Source organism: Penicillium canescens (genome assembly GCF_028828765.1).
Source record: "Penicillium canescens strain IBT 15451 chromosome Unknown utg000002l_segment0_segment0, whole genome shotgun sequence".
In the NCBI taxonomy this organism is placed as follows: Eukaryota; Fungi; Ascomycota; class Eurotiomycetes; order Eurotiales; family Aspergillaceae; genus Penicillium; species Penicillium canescens.
The window spans coordinates 2,446,758-2,463,962 of NW_026703964.1; the positions used below are offsets into that span (position 1 = coordinate 2,446,758).

A 17,205-nucleotide genomic window follows, 5' to 3' on the forward strand; every position below is an offset into this window, starting at 1 on the left:
TGCAAGAGAAAGAGGATAATCTTTAATGTTTGAATGTGAGATGGTTGAATTCCAGTCCGCCGGCCGAAAGGGATCTATATACTTGAGCCTGAAGTGCTATACATCCGAAATAGGTAGGTCTGGGTCCGCGGAAGTTCCACGGATTCGGCGGCTCCTGATTGGCTTATGACATCAATACCATCTCGCCCCCAACTCTCCTGCGACAACGTTCTACGAAAGGATTACCTTCTTCTGCAAAGATGTACCGAGTTGATAAGGAGCACGCTAAATCATCGCGCTCAAGGCCGGTGTCATGTCATTCTTGCCGCACGAGGAAGCTAAAGTGCAGTCGGCAGTTCCCTTGCTCCAATTGCACCAGCCGGGGCAATGAATGCCAGCTCTATCCTACCGTTGCTTCACAGTCATTGTCAAGCCATTTGGATCCCGAAAAATCCGAGAAATCGTCGAATGATTTCAAAACTGATGTTCTCGCTCGCTTGCGTCGTCTAGAAGGCATCGTGATTGGAGGTGGACCCGGTCAATCTCCAAACCAGACAGCATCTCATCCTTCCTCTCCAGCACCGAAAACAGACCATCTATTCACAACCCCGCAAGGAGAGTCATCTTCGGCAGCTGCTGTGGACTGGCTGGAAGGTGAAATTACATCTCCGGGTTCGGCGGTAGGCTCAAAACGCTGGGATCTATGTGTCATAAAGCTCAGTACTGACAATTTCAATAGAAATACCTCTTGGCATACGAGCTTGAATTTAGAACCTGTCCGATTCGGCATGCTCTGAGCTCTGCGCTGGTGGTTTCACAAAATGCACCTTCAACAAAATGCATTTGGCTGCCACTATATGAAGAGGCGTTGGCGATTGTTGAAAAGTATATCAAGGAAATTACTTACCTTCATCATGTGGCACACACTCCCTCATTGCGGACTTTGGTCGAAAAGCTTTACGGCGATCTACGAGAGAGCAGGCCTGTCGAAATTGGGCAAGTTTCACTCCTCTTAGGAATTCTCGCCAGCACTACAACCTTCTGGACAGAGCATGATATGCACAATGGAATCTTCGCCAGTGTTGAACAAGCCAACGGGCAGTCCATACGATGGATGGAACTGGCACTCGAGGTGGTCGAATATTCACGCCACAAGCATACTGAGTCACTTGAAGATGTCCAGGCCATGATTATTCTAATATTTGTGACCACCAATTTGGTGGGAATTGCGTCTCAAGCTCGACATATAGTGAGCATGGCCATTTCTGTGGCAAGGGAACTATCATTGCACCGTATCGACCATCCACACAACTACAATGTGGATGTGCCTCCGCAGGATTCTGCGAGAGCAGAGATCAGTCGAAGAGTGTGGTGGTATCTCGTCGCAACTGATTGGTAAATCGTCTTATGCCCGTTTTGCAAGATCTTAGCTCATTCAGAACAGGCAAATGTCCCAAATTTCTGGCCCTCAGAAAGGCACATATTCAATCGATCCTCGCCATATGATGACCGATAAGCCTATCAATGCAAACGACGAAGATTTAGTTGACGGAATGGCTCGCGTTGGTAAACCGATTGATGTGCCAACATCAATGTCGTACTGTCTTCAACGAATCCGACTTGGCGAATTTTGCCGCGAGATTACAGATAGCGCACCCTTTGGAATGCTAGACCCAGGCATTCCGGACTATGAACAAACACAACAGATTGATATCAAGATCTGCGAGTTCGCAGAAAAACTACCGGAGTTCTTTTCGTTGTCTTTTGCCCCGAAGAATCTACGAAAGACTGATCCCCGACGATCAACGGGAATAAACATCCAACGATACATATTCAACTTCATGATCCATACCCAGAGATGTAGGCTTCATTTGCCCTATTTGTCGCGCGCAGCAAAAGACCCGGCCTATGAGTCCTCCCGGAAAGCTTGTTTAGAGGCGGCCAGAATGGTCATTCGAACTGAACACCAACTCTCCCGAGAGTTGATTTCATTCGTACTCATGCGTTTGAAATTTTCAGGCATGATACATTGCATCTGCGTGGCTATTATCGTGCTCCTCATCGATTTCTGCTTGAGCAGTTCCCAACAGGAGAATGACCAAGAGCGCAGAGGGGAGATCCTTAACGCCTTCGGGATTTTGGAAGAGGCCAAAGAACATTTACCATTTGCAAACAAGCTACTTGAATCTTTCAAAACGGTTCTCCGTCGGCGAAGCATATCAGCTCCGGCTAAAGGAAGTACAACGCGACCCACAAGCCATGATCAATCATCCCCGGGGCTCTCCAGTAACTTTACAGGGTCCACAGGCCTGGTTGACTCAATCGGATCTATTGATAGCACCCTAATGGACCCGACAATGCCTTCATTGGATGAGCTCTGGCAAGCATTCGACGAGAGTGTGGACTCAGCCCCAGTGGACTGGAATACCCTCTTCACCGAGCTGGATGCCCCATTCCTGTCTATGTAATGAAACCACCCTGGACACTATGACGCACACGAAATTCGCTTTATGTAAAGATATGTCATACCTATGGTCATGGTCACTGCATTGCACCCCACTTGGGCCAACCAGTCAAGACAGTGAGATCGACACGGCACGCAAAGATAAACTTGGCGGCGGAAGAAGCTAACGCTCAAGGGCCGATCTCTCAACGGCCAAAGGCTCCATTTTTAATAATGATGGGGAAAATAAGGGATGTGGCTTGCTCAAGTTCGGGATCTAGCATCGGGTCCAAATATTCATGTCATCATTTAATTTACTAGGACCGATTCGATTGCTGGGGTGCAGCTTGACAAGGCTCGGTATTTGGTGACTGTTGCCTAGTTCCTGATTGCATGGCCACTTTTACCCCTGCGCGAGGACCTATCCAGACCATCCTGTAGACTCCTTTCCCGTACACCGGAAACGCTGTCTACTCGCCCAACTGATGGTTCTAGAAGCACCACAGCCTGATGGGCTGTGCCCTACTGATCGTCAGTCGGATCGGGTGTTAGACACGCGTCGTGGGTCGTGGACTGTTACGGTTATGCATCCACCACACAGAACTACAGGTAACATGTGCGTTTTTATAGATTGCAGGGTCAACTGCATCGACGTAGCAGGCTATTTGAGTTATTTGCTGTCAATTATCTCTAGAAGTCTTCGATAAAGCAACAGCAAAGACTCGAGACTATTGCGAGTGAATGCATGAGCCATGGTTGTAATAAGGAACAAAAATAGCCAGATGATGTCGTTGGTCGAGATATAACTGCCGGGCCCACCGCATTGTACCATGATGACTAAGGTGTCACGGGTCCCACCCGATCCACTCTTCTTTTTTTTTTTTGAGGTCATTGTTATGCTCTTAGGCCTCCACTGCCCTCCACTCTGTGCGCGTTACACCTATGAGAGCTATCATAATGTCACTCAGAAAGAGATCGCACTCGGATCGGCAGTTAACAATGACGACAAAGTCTGGCCCTGTTGACCCTCGTTCTTCCTGTTTTCTTTCTTAGTGAATGGAACTAATGAGTTGGTGACAGGTTGAGTATACATATCCCAGGTCTCAGCTCACAGTGTTTATGCTTAGATCTCCACAAGTGCCTTGATTCTTATACTCCCGACCACCTGGTACAGACATTGGCATTCAATGAAAGTTGCGAGGTCCAGTGGTTTCCCACGATGCTTTGTTCCGTTCCATCCGACTGTTAGTCCTCTCGGATGACGGACCCAGGCAGTGATCCCTGGAAATTGCGTGTTGCCACCCTCAATCGGGTTGCCTGGTTATGCACATATATCATTGGGGTGCCTTGACATCGGGCCCACTCCCCTTTGAATCCGAACAGCCAGTGACCGTTGTCAGCCCTTTTGAATCCTTGTGGAGCAATGCCTTCTTTCTCCACATATCAGGAAATCGGACATCTATTCAAGATGACGTCGATCTTGTCACTGCGCATCTCGCTCCGGCTGGTTCGGACCTGCGTTGTTTACTCTCCGAGGCCAAAGAAACTGGTCCACCGGGGTCTTGATCCATGGTCAATGGTTGGAATTCCTGACAGCACAACGTTTCTATTTTTTGATTTATCTTCTCTCGGGGGATTATGCCGAGTCAGGCGGATCTGTATATTCCTTTGATTCGTAATATTGGAGCTTGAATCCACCGCATGTTATAAAGATTGTTTGCCTCCCACAACTCTTCTCTCTTGCCTCCTAGATCTGATCTCTCCCGCTTCTGGCAAAACTAACCAGGCAGATATCAATTCAAGAAGATCTTCCCATCCCTCATCTTCTGAAGGGCGTTGTGTTCATTCGCTATTTTACCACACCCTCCACATTCGCTGAAGAGCAACAACGATGAAGAACTTCATCACCCTCGCAGCCTTCGCTGCCGGCTCCAACGCCCTCGTTGGCCGCAGTGATACCTGCTGCTTCCACCTCAGCTCCTCTGGCGGTGCCTCCGGCGAGCTCGGCCAGCTGAGTGACGGCCAGAACCGCATCGGTGACAGCACCCTGTCGGCAGCTCAGTACTGCATCGACTCCAAGGGTGCCATCACCGACAACAAAGGCCGTGGCTGCATCCTGACCCGTAAGTGGACAACAATATACTATCGGGAAGCATATCCGGACATTCAATCTGACTATATCACAGCCCCTACCACCCAGCTCCAGTGTGACGAGGGTGCAACCCCAACCTCAGGCTTCTCCATCAACTCCAACGGCAAGCTAGTCTATGACAGCAGCACCACCTTCTTCGCCTGTGAGACCGGCCAGCGAGGCGGCATGAACGTCTACACCACCAACAGCACCGATGTCACCCAGTGCACAAAGGTGGAGCTAACTGCCGACTCCTGCTCTGGCTCGGGCTCGAGTTCAGGCTCGGGCTCTAGTTCCGGTACCGGCGCGTCATCCTCTGCTCCTGTCGTCCAGTCCTCCTTTGGTTCCTCCAGCATGCCGACGGCTCCTGCCACTGCCACCAGCGGTGGCTCCGGCCCTGGTGGTAGTGCTAGCTGGGGGTCTACCCCCGCTTGGTCGGGCTCCGGTTCCCAGCCTACTCCTGGCCCCAGCTCTGGCTCTGGCTCCGCTGGCGGCGGTGGTGTCCCTCTCCCCTCCAGCTCGGCTCCTGGCGCCTCGGGCCCTAGCGCATCGTCTCTGCCTGGCTCTCCTCAGACTGTTATGACTACTGTTACCGTCACTGATTGCAGCTGCCCTGCTTCTGGTCTCCCTGGTTCCCCTGGTGGTGCCCCTGGCGGTGGCGGCTCTGGTGCTCAGCCTAGTGGTCCCGCTGGTGGCTCGCAGCCCTCTGGATCTGCTCCTGCTCCCTCCGGCGGCGGCGGCGGTGGTGGTGCTCAGCCTTCCCAGTCTGCTCCCGCTCCCTCTGGTGGCGGCGGTGGTGGTGGTGTCCACCCCTCTGGATCTGCTACCCCTGCCCCGTCCGGCGGCGGCAGCCAGTCTGGCTCCCAGTCTCCCTCCGGTGGTGGCTCTAAGCCCACCGGCTCCGCCAGCGCCTCTGTCCCTGCTAGCTCGGCCTCTTCCACCCCCTCGGCCAGCAAGTCTTCCAGCGGTAGCTGCCCCACCAACTTGAACTCCGGCGACTACCAGTACCCCCACCTGATCATCCCTGTCGACTCAACCAAGCCCAACAACGCCGCAGGCACCTCCTACAACGGTACCGTGTCCTCGACCGTCTCGACCGCGTTCAACTTCGACATCCCCCAGTCTTACGCCGGCAAGACTTGCAGCCTGGTCTTCCTTTTCCCCCAGAAACAAGATCTCGAGACCACCGACTTCAGCTTCAGCGGTGACGGCAAGGTCGACTTCGCTAAGCTCTCTTCCGTTGTCACCGAAAAGACTACCTCCAGCAACCTCCCCTCTGTGTCCCAGGACCTTGGCGACATCACGGTCTCTCCCGGCAACGGCTACGTTGTCTCCACCTTCTCCTGCCCTGCTGGTACCACCGTCGCCTACGAGATGAAGAACGCTGGCAGCACCAACCTCAACTGGTTCAATGACTGGAACCCCTCTCCGTATGTTTCCCCTGATTCCTTTTGTCGAATATCAGCTAACATGAACTGCAGGCTGGGTCTCTTCATTACCACTTGCTAAATTAGACATGCATTTTGGCAGTCTATTATGGACATGTGATCTCCGCGGCCATTGTTATGCCTTGTAAACCATTTTGATGTCTCATGTTGATACGGATTCTCTTGTTTTCTTCTTTTATTTTGTTTATCTATTGGTCCGGGTGTCCATAGGAAAGGATATCTCTCCGCAATGCCGTCTTTGGGCAAAAAGGATAAGCATTGCCACATTTTGATGTGTAATTGGGACGCATGCACAGGCGTCGACGTTCCTTTGACTTGTGTATTAGTACATTAAATTCACTCCTTCAGTTTCTCAGGGGTCTCTTGGTCTAGGGGTCTGTTCTTCGCGACTCCTGCTGTATTCGACCATGCTACAGATCGACTCTGACATGCAAGTAATCATGCTGCCTAATTGCGGTGGATCAGAGAGAAGGCAGCAAGGCTGGGATAAAAGACAGCGACAAATGAAACGTCGCAGTCAAGCGTAACTTTATTTCCCTGTAGAGAACATGTCAAAAATTTAGATGGAGCCTGATCCCCAATGCCAACACAGGCGAATATCCGGAGATGGGGATCTGCACTGGGGTTCTGGGCCTGAGTACTCGGTACTTGCCACCACGCGGTCTAGACCAGGCACAACCAGGTACTGGGTACCTGAGCAAAGTATAAACTCAGCCACTGGACTTATTTAGAGATGAAACGCACACCAATAATAGCCGAAGAAAGAAAGTCCTTACCAAGCATCGATTTGCGTCTCTGCCCCAATGTGTTCATAAGGCATGCGACAGCCTGGGCATTATCCATCTTATTTTCTCTTTCTTTTCTTTCCTCTCCGTACTTCTCCTGTCTCCATGAACTGGACATAATATGGAGCTCCCCCAAAAACTGCCGTTCTCTAAGCGGCGGCTCCGACCGCGCGCTATCATCTCGTATGTTGGGTTCGACCTTCCTCGCGGAACTCCGAAACTAACACTTCTTTCACAGCTACATCTTCGACTATGTGATCCTCATGTACGCCTCCCTTCCTGCATTATCTTGGGCTGTGCTAACCTTGTATCTTTCGACTGCAGTGCCTGTGTGATTGGCTTCGCGATTGTAGACTCAATCGAGCCTTACCACCAACACTTCTCCCTCCAGAACATCTCCATCCAATACCCCTACGCCGTCCACGAACGAATTCCCATCAAGTACGCCCTCTGCATTTCCGGCGCGTTTCCACTCGTCCTCATCGTCGTATACACATTGGTTATTGATGGCTTATTCTCGCACAATAAGTCCCAAGATGCCGGGTCCGGGAAGAGGAAGCTGAGAGGTCCGCATCGGTGGAAGGATAGACTGTGGGAGATGAACTGTGGAATCCTGGGACTGTTACTGGCACAGGCAGTCACGTTCGTCATAACCCAGTCGCTGAAAACTGCTTGTGGAAAGCCGAGACCTGATCTCATTGATCGCTGTCAACCCCGTGAAGGGAGTGTTGATTTGTTCCCCGGACTGTCCAATTCAACCATTTGCACGGGTGACCCGGCAATCATCAAAGATGGATTCCGGTCATGGCCTTCAGGTACGTGCGAAAGCTAATGCAAGGGATTGATGATGTCAAGTGCTAACAGTTCTATGTCTAGGCCACAGCAGCTCCTCCTTCGCCGGCCTGGTCTACACGGCCCTCTGGCTCGGAGGAAAGCTCCACATCATGGACAACCGCGGCGAAGCCTGGAAAGCCATCCTAGTGACGATCCCTCTCCTTGCCGCGACTCTCGTCGCCGTGTCGCGGATCATGGACGCACGTCATCACCCCTTCGACGTGATTACCGGCTCAATGCTAGGAACCGCCTGCGGCTTCATCGCGTACCGCCAGTACTTCCCACCCCTCAGCGAAGCCTGGCGCAAGGGCCGCGCCTACCCGATTCGCACTTGGGGTACCGACCCTGCCGGTCCAGACTCGGTGCGGTTGATGGGCACCAAGATCGATAGCTCGACTGCTCTTCGCAACCCCGAGGCGGAGCGCATGAACCCGCCTGACCTTCCTGTCTCGGAACATGAACATGTCCGCCCTGCGCCTTCAGATTATCTCACTGAATCTAACCCCTATGCGTCCAATGTGTACAATCGCCGCCCGCACGACCACGACGCTGATGGTGGTGCTTGGTCTTCCAGTGAGGACGATGTCACGAACGGGTATGAGATGCGGCATAACTATGCTAGGGCGCAGAACCCGGGTGCCGGTCACTCTCTGCCTCAGCATGAGAACACTGCGTATGTCTCCCAGACTCAGCCGTTGACGGATGCGGAGATGCACTCTGAGGCCCTAGCTGGTCCTGGGCGCCCGTTGACTGATGGCCCCGGTCGAGCTATGTAGAGACCATTGAAAGGATTACTTTTATGATTGCAGATCTGGATTTGGGCATTTGTTGGCGACGGCTTGGGCATGATATGACAATGCGATGGCTGGGTACCGTCTGTATGGTTATGGGGCGTTTAGAGTCTTGCATTTATAGCCGATTACCGAATACAATAATCTGCATAAGTCTACTACTGTACATTGGTTTACATTGGTTTATAGTGTAGACTGCGGGAGTTGAGATAGGCTAGAGTCGAAGTGGCTCCACTTGTTGGCTTGACAACACACACTTTTATACTGGATGCGACAAGGAGAGATCAACAAATGCAAGACATAGATTAAATCTGAGGGTCTATGCAAGTGACTAGATTGGATCAATGAGACAAAATCCCGTCGAGGCCACTTAGACCCGGGACCCCCCAGCCTCCCCAATGGCGCTCTATGAGTCGCCCAGCCTCCCCAGCCCAAAGATGACGCTGCAAGATCTGTGTAAGATTTCCCCTCATATTTATCCTTTTTTTTCTTTAGATTTCTCTTTTCTCCCCTGCATCTCTTTCATCGTGCATCCTGCAGCTGTTGCTTGTTGCTGTCGCAGTGACATTCTGGTGTAGCTCCACGCTCATACAAACACCCAGACACAATCACTAGCACAAGCAACACGATTGTCACATTCCAGAGATCTAATCTCCAAACTCTCTCAAGATGATTGGCAGTGTCTTCTTCATCTTCAACCGCCTGGTTGAGATCGTCTTCCTGATCCCGATCATTGGCATGCTGGTATGTCCATCCCATCTCCTCTCAGCACTCAGTCCAGGACACAACAACACCCGACCACATAGAAACGTCCATAGCTAACCACCTCCACCAATCCCAACAGGCCTACTTCGTCGACGGCTACCTTAAAGCAAACGAACTCACACCCCCTACATCCTAGTCCTCTTCATCGTCAGCGTTATCGCCATCTTCTGGGCCGTGGACACCCTAATCCGCTTCTCAACAACAAAACGCTCAGCAATCTTCGTCGCCTTCATCGACCTGTGCTTCTTTGGCGCTTTCGTCGCAGGTGTCTACCAGCTACGCTTCATCGCCAACGCAGATTGCGCCAGCTGGCATGGAGGCTCTGTCTGGATTTCCCTGGGCCCGTTCGGGTCGTATGGTGAAAGAACGGATAACCCGCTTGCGCTGGATGTGAATAAGACGTGTGCCATGCTTAAGGCTTCGTTTGCGATTGGTATTATGGAAGTTGTTTTCTTCTTTTGGACTGCTTTGCTGGCGCTTTTCTTGCATCATTCGCATCGCGATGTTGTTGTTAAGGAGACTACTGTTCGGAGACGGAGCCATAGTAGTCGTCGTGGTCATGGGTCTGGGTCGCATCATTCCCGTCACCGCAGTTCTAGTCGGAGGCCTTCGCACTATGTTGTTTGAGGTGGGGTGCTGATTGACTTTGTTTCTCTGTTTGTTTCTTTTCTTTTTATTTGTTCTGGGTTTGGGCATCTTATGCGTTTTATGATGCTGACGATATGATCGATTTAATGAGACACGGACTGAAAATGTTTTGCGATGATGGAGATCGGGTTGATTGATATCATGTCGGCTCACGATTAAATGCGCTGGAATGATGACATTTATGCCATTGGAGAGCGCAATCTCGAGGTCTTTTTTGTGATATTGGTTCGTTTTGTCTAAATATCAGTTCCTATTACGATCTATATGACTCTATTCATACTGTAATTTCTAATTGTCGTTCATTGGCTCGTATAGCCGTAAATTAGGGAAGTTCGATCTTCTACACGGCCCGAATCGTGTGCGAGGATCTACTACACCACAAGAGGCAATACCACAAGAGGCAATTTTGAAAACACGAACTTTTCTCTCTTGTTATCCCCACAAATACCTAATTGAGCGAATGGTAACTATTCCCTTATGGCATTAGCACTTCTATTGTTAGATTGGATACGAGAGACCAGGCTATATAGCGGCATGATCTACTAGACTCTTCGTATTGCTTCACCCGTGTTTGAAATAAATACCACGCAAACCATCCCTCTCCTAAGCAAAAGTTACTCATCCCATTCTATTTCCAAAATGCTTTCTATGCAGGGCTGCAGAAGCCTTCTTAGACCCACGAGTCTGATCGTTCTACTGTTTGCTCTCCTCTCCGCAATCCAACCCGCACAAGCAACAATCCCTTCATCCAAACGATTCGACCTATCAAAGCCTTCATATGATTTATTCCGCAGCAAAACACTTCATGATGCAACCGTCCAACAAGGATTCACCTTCGACAACACCAATCGCAGACTCTTTGTCGCTCAACGACGCGATGGATCTTCCGAAACTTCAGGCGACTTATGCATTACCCAACTCGACTTTGACGGCAACAACCTGGGATACATGTATCTAACAGGATTTGGTCATGGTGTCTCCTTCGGTGCTCAGGCTGTGGGGTCAGCTTCTTACTTGTGGACCGAAGTCGAAGCCAACTCGAATGGATACGGCAAGAAGCTTGCTCGGTTTAAGTTTACCAGCGGAACTACGCTCTCGTCTTCCTCGTCGTCTCTGAAGAAGTTTGTACCTGTCTCTGGGGCTACGGAGCATACATGTTCTATTGATCCCGTGAACAACCGCCTGATTGTTCGCCATCAGCTCAGCGATGGAAAACATATTACTGTCTTCGACTTGGACAAGGCCACTGGTGGGGATTTCTCCGACCCACTTGCAACCTTCAAACATCCCAAGCTGTCGTCGAAGTCGGATACTTTTCAGGGCTATGCAGCTTATGGGGAATATATCTATCTCTTGACTGGTAACTCCTACGATGTTACCGGCGGAGAGGTCAATTCAGAAGTGACGAGCGTGAATATGAATACTGGTGCTGTTGTTCAGGGTCCTACACTTACAAAGGCCGGCTCTACGCTTGTGTTCCGTGAACCGGAAGGTTTGGCGATTTATCAGACTGTTGCTGGTGAGGTACGCCTGTTTATGGGATTTGCTTCTGGAAAGGGTGGAGACAGGCGGTCGAATTTGTTTTATAAGAATGCTTTGGTTTAAACGAAGTATTTTCAGGGATTTGATATTGCGGAGGCCGGACAATTGAGATATTTGAACGACGTATATAAACACGAAACGAAGTTAAGTGTCAATCATAAATCCGACGTCGGGTAATGATGCAAGATTAGAGCCGGTTGCCCCGCATAATCTCTCCGCTAGATATAACATCCCGGCAAAAGGAGGGTCGGTGCAGTTTGTTTCACTTGAGAAGATATACCCCAGCCGCGCATCGATATGGCTATAACAAAGCACCCGCGAGATCCTCCCGCCTTGGAAGAGTTGGCAGCTATCATCGAGCGCTCTCTCCTCTGCAACTTCGCAACTGCAAGCGCGAGTGTCGTGCAATGCCCTGACCTGCGCCATGCACCTTTCAACCTCGTTGGATCCGGCTTATCCGGTAATACTCGAATCGCCGACATAGGAGGGCAGCAACACCTTTTCCCTCAGCCAGTCCTCGACGCCAAATATTCAATGCTCTCCCTCGCTAAGGATATGGAAATGTCTCCAGCGAAAGGCTTCATTTTAGGAGCAGGAGCCGCGCCATTCCAGGATATCGGCCAGAACGCCGAATTAGCACCAAATATGTCATGGGAAGCAAATAACGACACATCAGATTTCACTGATACAAGCTCTTTAAACGTGGAGAATGGCACGCGTGTGATCAAGATTAGCCAAGATAACTCACCCAAATGCGAATACCTCCCAAGCACAAACTGCGCACTGATGATAAACCTCTTCGGTTCAAATGGTGAAACAGGCCCAGTCCTCAAAATGTCCGCGCGGACACGCACTGGCGAGGATAACTTCACAAACTGTATCCGGAATGGACTACGCGATGCATATGGTGATTCAAGACCTGTCAGTCTGGGCGGCGCATTCCTACTTAAATCTGGAAACGCAAAATTCCACATTATGCCTGATTTCCCGGCAGAGGACCAATTGCCTTTTCGAGATCGGCAGCAGCTGGAAAAGGAATGGCTTACTTATCATGTTTTTGATGCACCAGTGGTCTGTTTGACCGTTATGCATAGTGCTGATCCTGACGGTTTGGGGTTGAGGATGGAACATACTCATTGTTTTGAGACGGATGGAGATCGGAAGGGCGGTCATTATCATTATGATATTCAGGAGGGTTGTGAGGATGTTGAGTATGAGGCTTACTTTAATGTGGCTAGGACTGTCTATAGGATTGATAGACCTGATGTATAACAACGGCAAGCAATGCGAACGGCAAGACACCACTCCATGACACTGCTCGACAAGACTCAATTGTAAAAGACAGGTCCATTGGTACTGCAAGAATTCTTCTTGAATATGGGGCCGATCCTACCATTAAAGATAACTATGGTCGAACTCCCATCTTCATTGCTCTCTATGAGGAGCAGCAGCCTAATAGGCTTATGGACTAGGGCAGCAAATAATTGGGGTCTGATCCCTGAGCATACATTACCGGCCACATGTATACTGAACGTGAACCTTATACGAAATTTCAGGTTTTATTGCTCTAGTCCCAAGAAGCCTCATCAATTATAATCCTGCGGTCTCGTGTCCACATGGCGATCCGCAAGCTCTATAGATTCATTATGCAAGCTTAGCCGTACGGTCTTGACAATCTGAAGTCCCCCGGACCCATGAACAGGATCAATCATTGGCTCTTCATCGTCCTCTCGACCTATGAGTCGCTGTAACCTCTGAGATGTGTGAGACCGTGGATTAGAAGCAGTTGCTGTTGAGCTATGCTTGATCGAACTAGATCCAAATCCAGAACCCCCCTCCGTGTAGGCAAGCCCGTTCTTGTCTTCGTAGACCGCCAGGAACGACTTTATAAATGCGCTCACGAGGCAGATGACGCTGAAGGAAAGGTATATTTCGGTGGTGATGGTTGCGAAGGCTCCAAGAAGAATTGGATACTTGGAGTCGATTTGTCGTTTGGTGAAGTAAAAGCGAATCGCTGCGAGTGGGACGAGTCTAAAACGCTCGGGTCAGCTCACAGGACGAGAGTCCAGCGTTGGAGGCGAACTCACATTAGTCGACTCTCGAGAGCTAGAAAAACTATTAGTTTCTTCTTCGTTGGTATTTTAACTTTGTAGATTGCCAGTCCGGAATATAAGAAGAGAACGACTTCAGTGAAGATATCAACCGCTGTAATAACCTCCCAGCGCGAAAGCTGAAGGGCATTCAGTTCAGAGAAAATATACGTATGGTCTTCTCAGAACCACTTACTAGACTCCCACACTGATTTGCGCTGATATCATACCATGGGTCATGACTACAGCGAATTGCCAGTAGAAGCATAGCCATAACCATCCATATTATCATTCCTGCGAACGCGATGCGGTTGGACCGATGCTGCATCTGGGAGAATAATGTCCCATAGAAAATGCAGGTAGTGATCTTCGAGAGACCCAAAACAACAATAGCGAGAATTTCCGCCGCATATCCTATCTTGGCTGTTGTTAATGTTGAAGTATTTCACGGTATTTCCACATGGCATTTACCTTGAGCATGCGACTGTCCGTGGTAGTGGCTGGCTCTTTTCGAGTACCCCAGCCATAATGAACCTGTGTCATAACAAGAGATGCGTGGCATATTGCCACAGCCTATTCAAAAGCAAGCCCACGTTAGAGGGCAAATATGGTATCTCCAAGGCATTAGTAGTGACCTACCACAAGTACGCCAAAAAAATAATCATCACGCTGAATAAGATGCCTTTTGTATGAGGAAAAAGCCCGCGCCGCGACAGAAATCAAAACAAAAACCAAGAAAAGAGCGGTGATTATCACAATCAACCCGCTGTGGTCATTCTCATTGTCCGTCGTGAGAGGCGGACTCACGCCGGGAGGATAGGCTGTTGGAGAAGCCATGACAAGCTATCTAGCTGTCTGAAACTTCCATAATCCCCCGACGGGATATCTCGATACATATGGACACCAAGTAGGAGGTGTTTAAGGCAAAGGGGCCGCTTCATGTTTTGTTCTCTGTAATGCTGTCAGCCCCAAACTTCAGGACATCAGGCTTCTAGAACGATCAGGCAGGCAGAAATAGAAATTTGCACGTAATCTCCCATGTAGGTGGGCTAGCCAATGGGGTTAGTTAGGATCGCTAATCAAATTGCTATTTTCACATGGAGCTGCGTCAAGAATGACCGGGGTATGCGGCGATCGCGCAGGGGCCCTAGGTCCTCTTTGCCTTACCCCTTTACCCAGGTGTAGGCAACCGTTGGGGAAAGCGTTTAATAATGAAGAATTAATTTTCTCTCCATTTAGTCAAGATGCTAATTTACTAAATCTAAATGGCGGGCATATCCGCGGCGATCTATGCCCTAGGGCGGTGGAGAACCCGGCCGCAAGGCAGGAGGGTACCTCCACATTGTCATCGCGCGAAGGATCAGCCCATGCAGCTTATCAAGGCGTTACACATTCCTGTAATACCTAGCTTGGCGTGGCTATCGCGCCATGCATTTTTACTCTCTCTCCCACACTCTTTTCTGGATCTTAAATAAGCAAAGGTAATAATGTTCATCTACCAAATGCTGTACATCTATATGATATCAAATCCAGCCCAAGAAGGGGGCCGCAAAAGCCGACGAAGTGTATCATGCGAGCGGATCGCTCAAAGAGGGGAATCCTGGGGCGTAACCTAGTGGATACAGAGACATGCGGGCGCGTCTTGGAGCGAGCTTAATATGTAAAACTTTTCATACCTCATCATCTTTGCCCCTCCATGTCTACTTGAATTTTTCTTTTCTTTTTGGTCCTCTCTTTATCTGGTCGCTCACAGTTCTATAGTCATGGTCTCTACAAAAGCCCCGGGGCTGGAAGCCTTGGACATGGAGCTACAGAGCGTCGGTCAGAATGTCCCTCAAAATCCAAACGCTGGGACTGCATTGGACAACAGTGATATGCACCGGATGGGAAAGGTCCAAGAACTAAAGGTACGACTGCATGACTACAATACAGGGATTATCTATCTCACATACCGAAATAGAGAAACTTACGACCCGTGGCTGCTCTAAGTTTTGCTTCTGTTTTGCAGGCAACATGGGAGTTTATTTTAATGTGGGTATAGCGCTTCAAAGAGTTAAAGAAAGTATGACTGACAGGTTTGTCTAGCTCGAATTCAGAAGGGTTGTCAAATGGAGGGTTACCTGGCATGTTTTGGTCCTATTTATGGACTTTCATAGGCTTCGGTTTCATTATTGCCTCACTTTCTGAAATGGCCTCGATGGCACCAACTTCTGGCGGACAATACCATTGGGTCTCTGAGTTTTCTTCGCCTCGACATCAAAAATTTCTAAGTTATATCACAGGTATCACCCCTGGCATGCGATGACTACAGTGTTTTCTGTTAACATTTATATTTCAATTACACAGGCTGGATGTCAGTGTTAGCATGGCAAGCTGGTGCAGCTTCTGGATCCTTCCTAACTGGAACCATCATACAGGGTCTGATCAGTGTCCGAGATCCAACTTATGAGCCACAGGGCTGGCAAGGCACACTTTTTGTATTTGCCATGGTCTTGGTCATATACATCTTCAATGTGTACGGAGCCGATGTGATGCCAGTTCTGAGCAATCTCTTGATGATTCTTCATGTTCTGTCGTGGGCAGTGATCTTGATAGTCCTTTGGGCTATGGCACCTCGGCAACCCGCAGAAGCTGTTTTTGTTACAGGGTGGGAGAACATGGGTGGCTGGTCGACCATGGGATTGAGTGTGATGATTGGACAAATTTCGGCTATTTATGGCTCCTTGAGTAGGTGCCGCGCATTTTGCTACACTAAAAGCATATTAACAAATACTTTAGGTTCTGATGCATGTGCCCATATGTCAGAAGAGGTCAAAGACGCTGCGAGGAATGTGCCCATCGCTATTGCTTGGGGCTACTTTAGTAATGGCATCATGGCCACCGTTTTGCTCATTACTTTCCTCTTCGCTAATCCGTCCGTGAAAGATTCATTGGATGATATTACCGGGTTCCCATTCCTCTACGTTTTCAAAAACGCAACCTCTACAGCTGGAGTGAATGGTTTGACGGCGATTATATTACTGCCCGTTATCTTCAGCAATATTCTCTTCAATGCCTCCACCTCCCGCCAAACCTTTGCCTTTGCTCGAGACAACGGTCTACCGTTTTCTCGCTGGATCGGTAAGGTTGACGCCAAGCGCCAGATTCCGGTGAACGCCATTGCTCTATCCTGCATTATCAGCTGTGCGCTTTCTCTCATTAATATTGGATCTGACACTGCGTTCAATGCTATTATATCCGTGAATGTCGCTGCACTGATGTATACATACATCATTTCAATCAGCTGTGTCATCTATCGAAAGATCCGGCATCCCGGAACACTTCCACTTCGTCGCTGGGATATGGGACGATGGGGTTTGGCCGTTAACATTATCGCTCTATTCTATTCCCTTTTTGCGCTATTCTGGTCATTTTGGCCAGGCGATGTTGCAGTAACTCTGGACAATTTCAACTGGAGCGTGGTTATATTCGGTGCAGTTTTTTTACTGAGCTTGGGAATGTACGTGATTAAAGGACGGAAGGAATATGTTGGACCTGCGGCGATTGTGGAAAAGCATGAGGACTAGTCGTACCATAATAGGGGCTAGACACAATGAAGTTTATTTAACCCACGGTCAATTTGTGCTCCTCGTAAGGAATTTTCATTATATCTAGTATATCAATTTCAGGATTCAGAGTTCGGGCAGCTTAAGATCAAAAGAGAGATACAACAAAAGGAAAAGAAAAGAAAAGAAAGGGACTTACTTGCA

General features: G+C 49.4%; 7 protein-coding genes across 7 annotated transcripts; 6 read left to right on the top strand and 1 right to left on the bottom strand.

Moving 5' to 3' along the window:
• Positions 1 to 239: 239 nt before the first annotated feature.
• On the top strand, positions 240 to 2,447 carry N7446_002127 (Zn(II)2Cys6 transcription factor; the record flags this gene model as incomplete). The annotated part of the gene is made up of 3 exons (XM_058510876.1): positions 240 to 659; positions 719 to 1,374; positions 1,424 to 2,447. 3 exons carry the CDS (start codon positions 240 to 242, stop codon positions 2,445 to 2,447), a joined length of 2,100 nt encoding a protein of 699 aa, XP_058376412.1.
• Positions 2,448 to 4,313: 1,866 nt separating this feature from the next.
• On the top strand, positions 4,314 to 6,228 carry N7446_002128 (uncharacterized protein; the record flags this gene model as incomplete). Its single annotated transcript, XM_058510877.1, has 3 exons — positions 4,314 to 4,545; positions 4,609 to 5,983; positions 6,035 to 6,228. 3 exons carry the CDS (start codon positions 4,314 to 4,316, stop codon positions 6,060 to 6,062), a joined length of 1,635 nt encoding a protein of 544 aa, XP_058376413.1. The 3' UTR covers positions 6,063 to 6,228.
• A 679-nt stretch (positions 6,229 to 6,907) lies between these two features.
• N7446_002129 (phosphatase PAP2 family protein) lies at positions 6,908 to 8,396 on the top strand (the record flags this gene model as incomplete). The annotated part of the gene is made up of 4 exons (XM_058510878.1): positions 6,908 to 6,969; positions 7,025 to 7,051; positions 7,111 to 7,601; positions 7,663 to 8,396. 4 exons carry the CDS (start codon positions 6,908 to 6,910, stop codon positions 8,394 to 8,396), a joined length of 1,314 nt encoding a protein of 437 aa, XP_058376414.1.
• A 2,067-nt stretch (positions 8,397 to 10,463) lies between these two features.
• On the top strand, positions 10,464 to 11,429 carry N7446_002130 (putative FacC-like extracellular signaling protein; the record flags this gene model as incomplete). The annotated part of the gene is made up of 1 exon (XM_058510879.1): positions 10,464 to 11,429. The coding sequence occupies one exon, from the start codon at positions 10,464 to 10,466 to the stop codon at positions 11,427 to 11,429; it is 966 nt and encodes a 321-aa protein (XP_058376415.1).
• A 234-nt stretch (positions 11,430 to 11,663) lies between these two features.
• On the top strand, positions 11,664 to 12,638 carry N7446_002131 (uncharacterized protein; the record flags this gene model as incomplete). Its single annotated transcript, XM_058510880.1, has 1 exon — positions 11,664 to 12,638. The coding sequence occupies one exon, from the start codon at positions 11,664 to 11,666 to the stop codon at positions 12,636 to 12,638; it is 975 nt and encodes a 324-aa protein (XP_058376416.1).
• Positions 12,639 to 12,952: 314 nt separating this feature from the next.
• On the bottom strand, positions 12,953 to 14,602 carry N7446_002132 (uncharacterized protein; the record flags this gene model as incomplete). The annotated part of the gene is made up of 5 exons (XM_058510881.1): positions 14,096 to 14,602; positions 13,928 to 14,029; positions 13,653 to 13,874; positions 13,454 to 13,596; positions 12,953 to 13,397 (listed from the first exon to the last, which is right to left on the bottom strand). Exons 1-5 carry the CDS (start codon positions 14,291 to 14,293, stop codon positions 12,953 to 12,955), a joined length of 1,110 nt encoding a protein of 369 aa, XP_058376417.1. The 5' UTR covers positions 14,294 to 14,602.
• A 356-nt stretch (positions 14,603 to 14,958) lies between these two features.
• Positions 14,959 to 17,061, top strand: N7446_002133 (putative GABA permease). Its single transcript, XM_058510882.1, has 5 exons — positions 14,959 to 15,363; positions 15,417 to 15,487; positions 15,542 to 15,738; positions 15,803 to 16,183; positions 16,235 to 17,061. Exons 1-5 carry the CDS (start codon positions 15,220 to 15,222, stop codon positions 17,020 to 17,022), a joined length of 1,581 nt encoding a protein of 526 aa, XP_058376418.1. The 5' UTR covers positions 14,959 to 15,219; the 3' UTR covers positions 17,023 to 17,061.
• The last annotated feature ends 144 nt before the right edge of the window (positions 17,062 to 17,205 follow it).

Bases quoted from the DNA above. Each gene is read 5' to 3' on its own strand.
- N7446_002133 (XM_058510882.1), top strand. From the start codon at position 15,220: ATGGTCTCTACAAAAGCCCCGGGGCTGGAAGCCTTGGACATGGAGCTA. The intron at 15,739-15,802 runs GTATCACCCCTG...TCAATTACACAG, and splicing joins ATTTCTAAGTTATATCACAG to GCTGGATGTCAGTGTTAGCA. The intron at 16,184-16,234 runs GTAGGTGCCGCG...CAAATACTTTAG, and splicing joins GGCTATTTATGGCTCCTTGA to GTTCTGATGCATGTGCCCAT.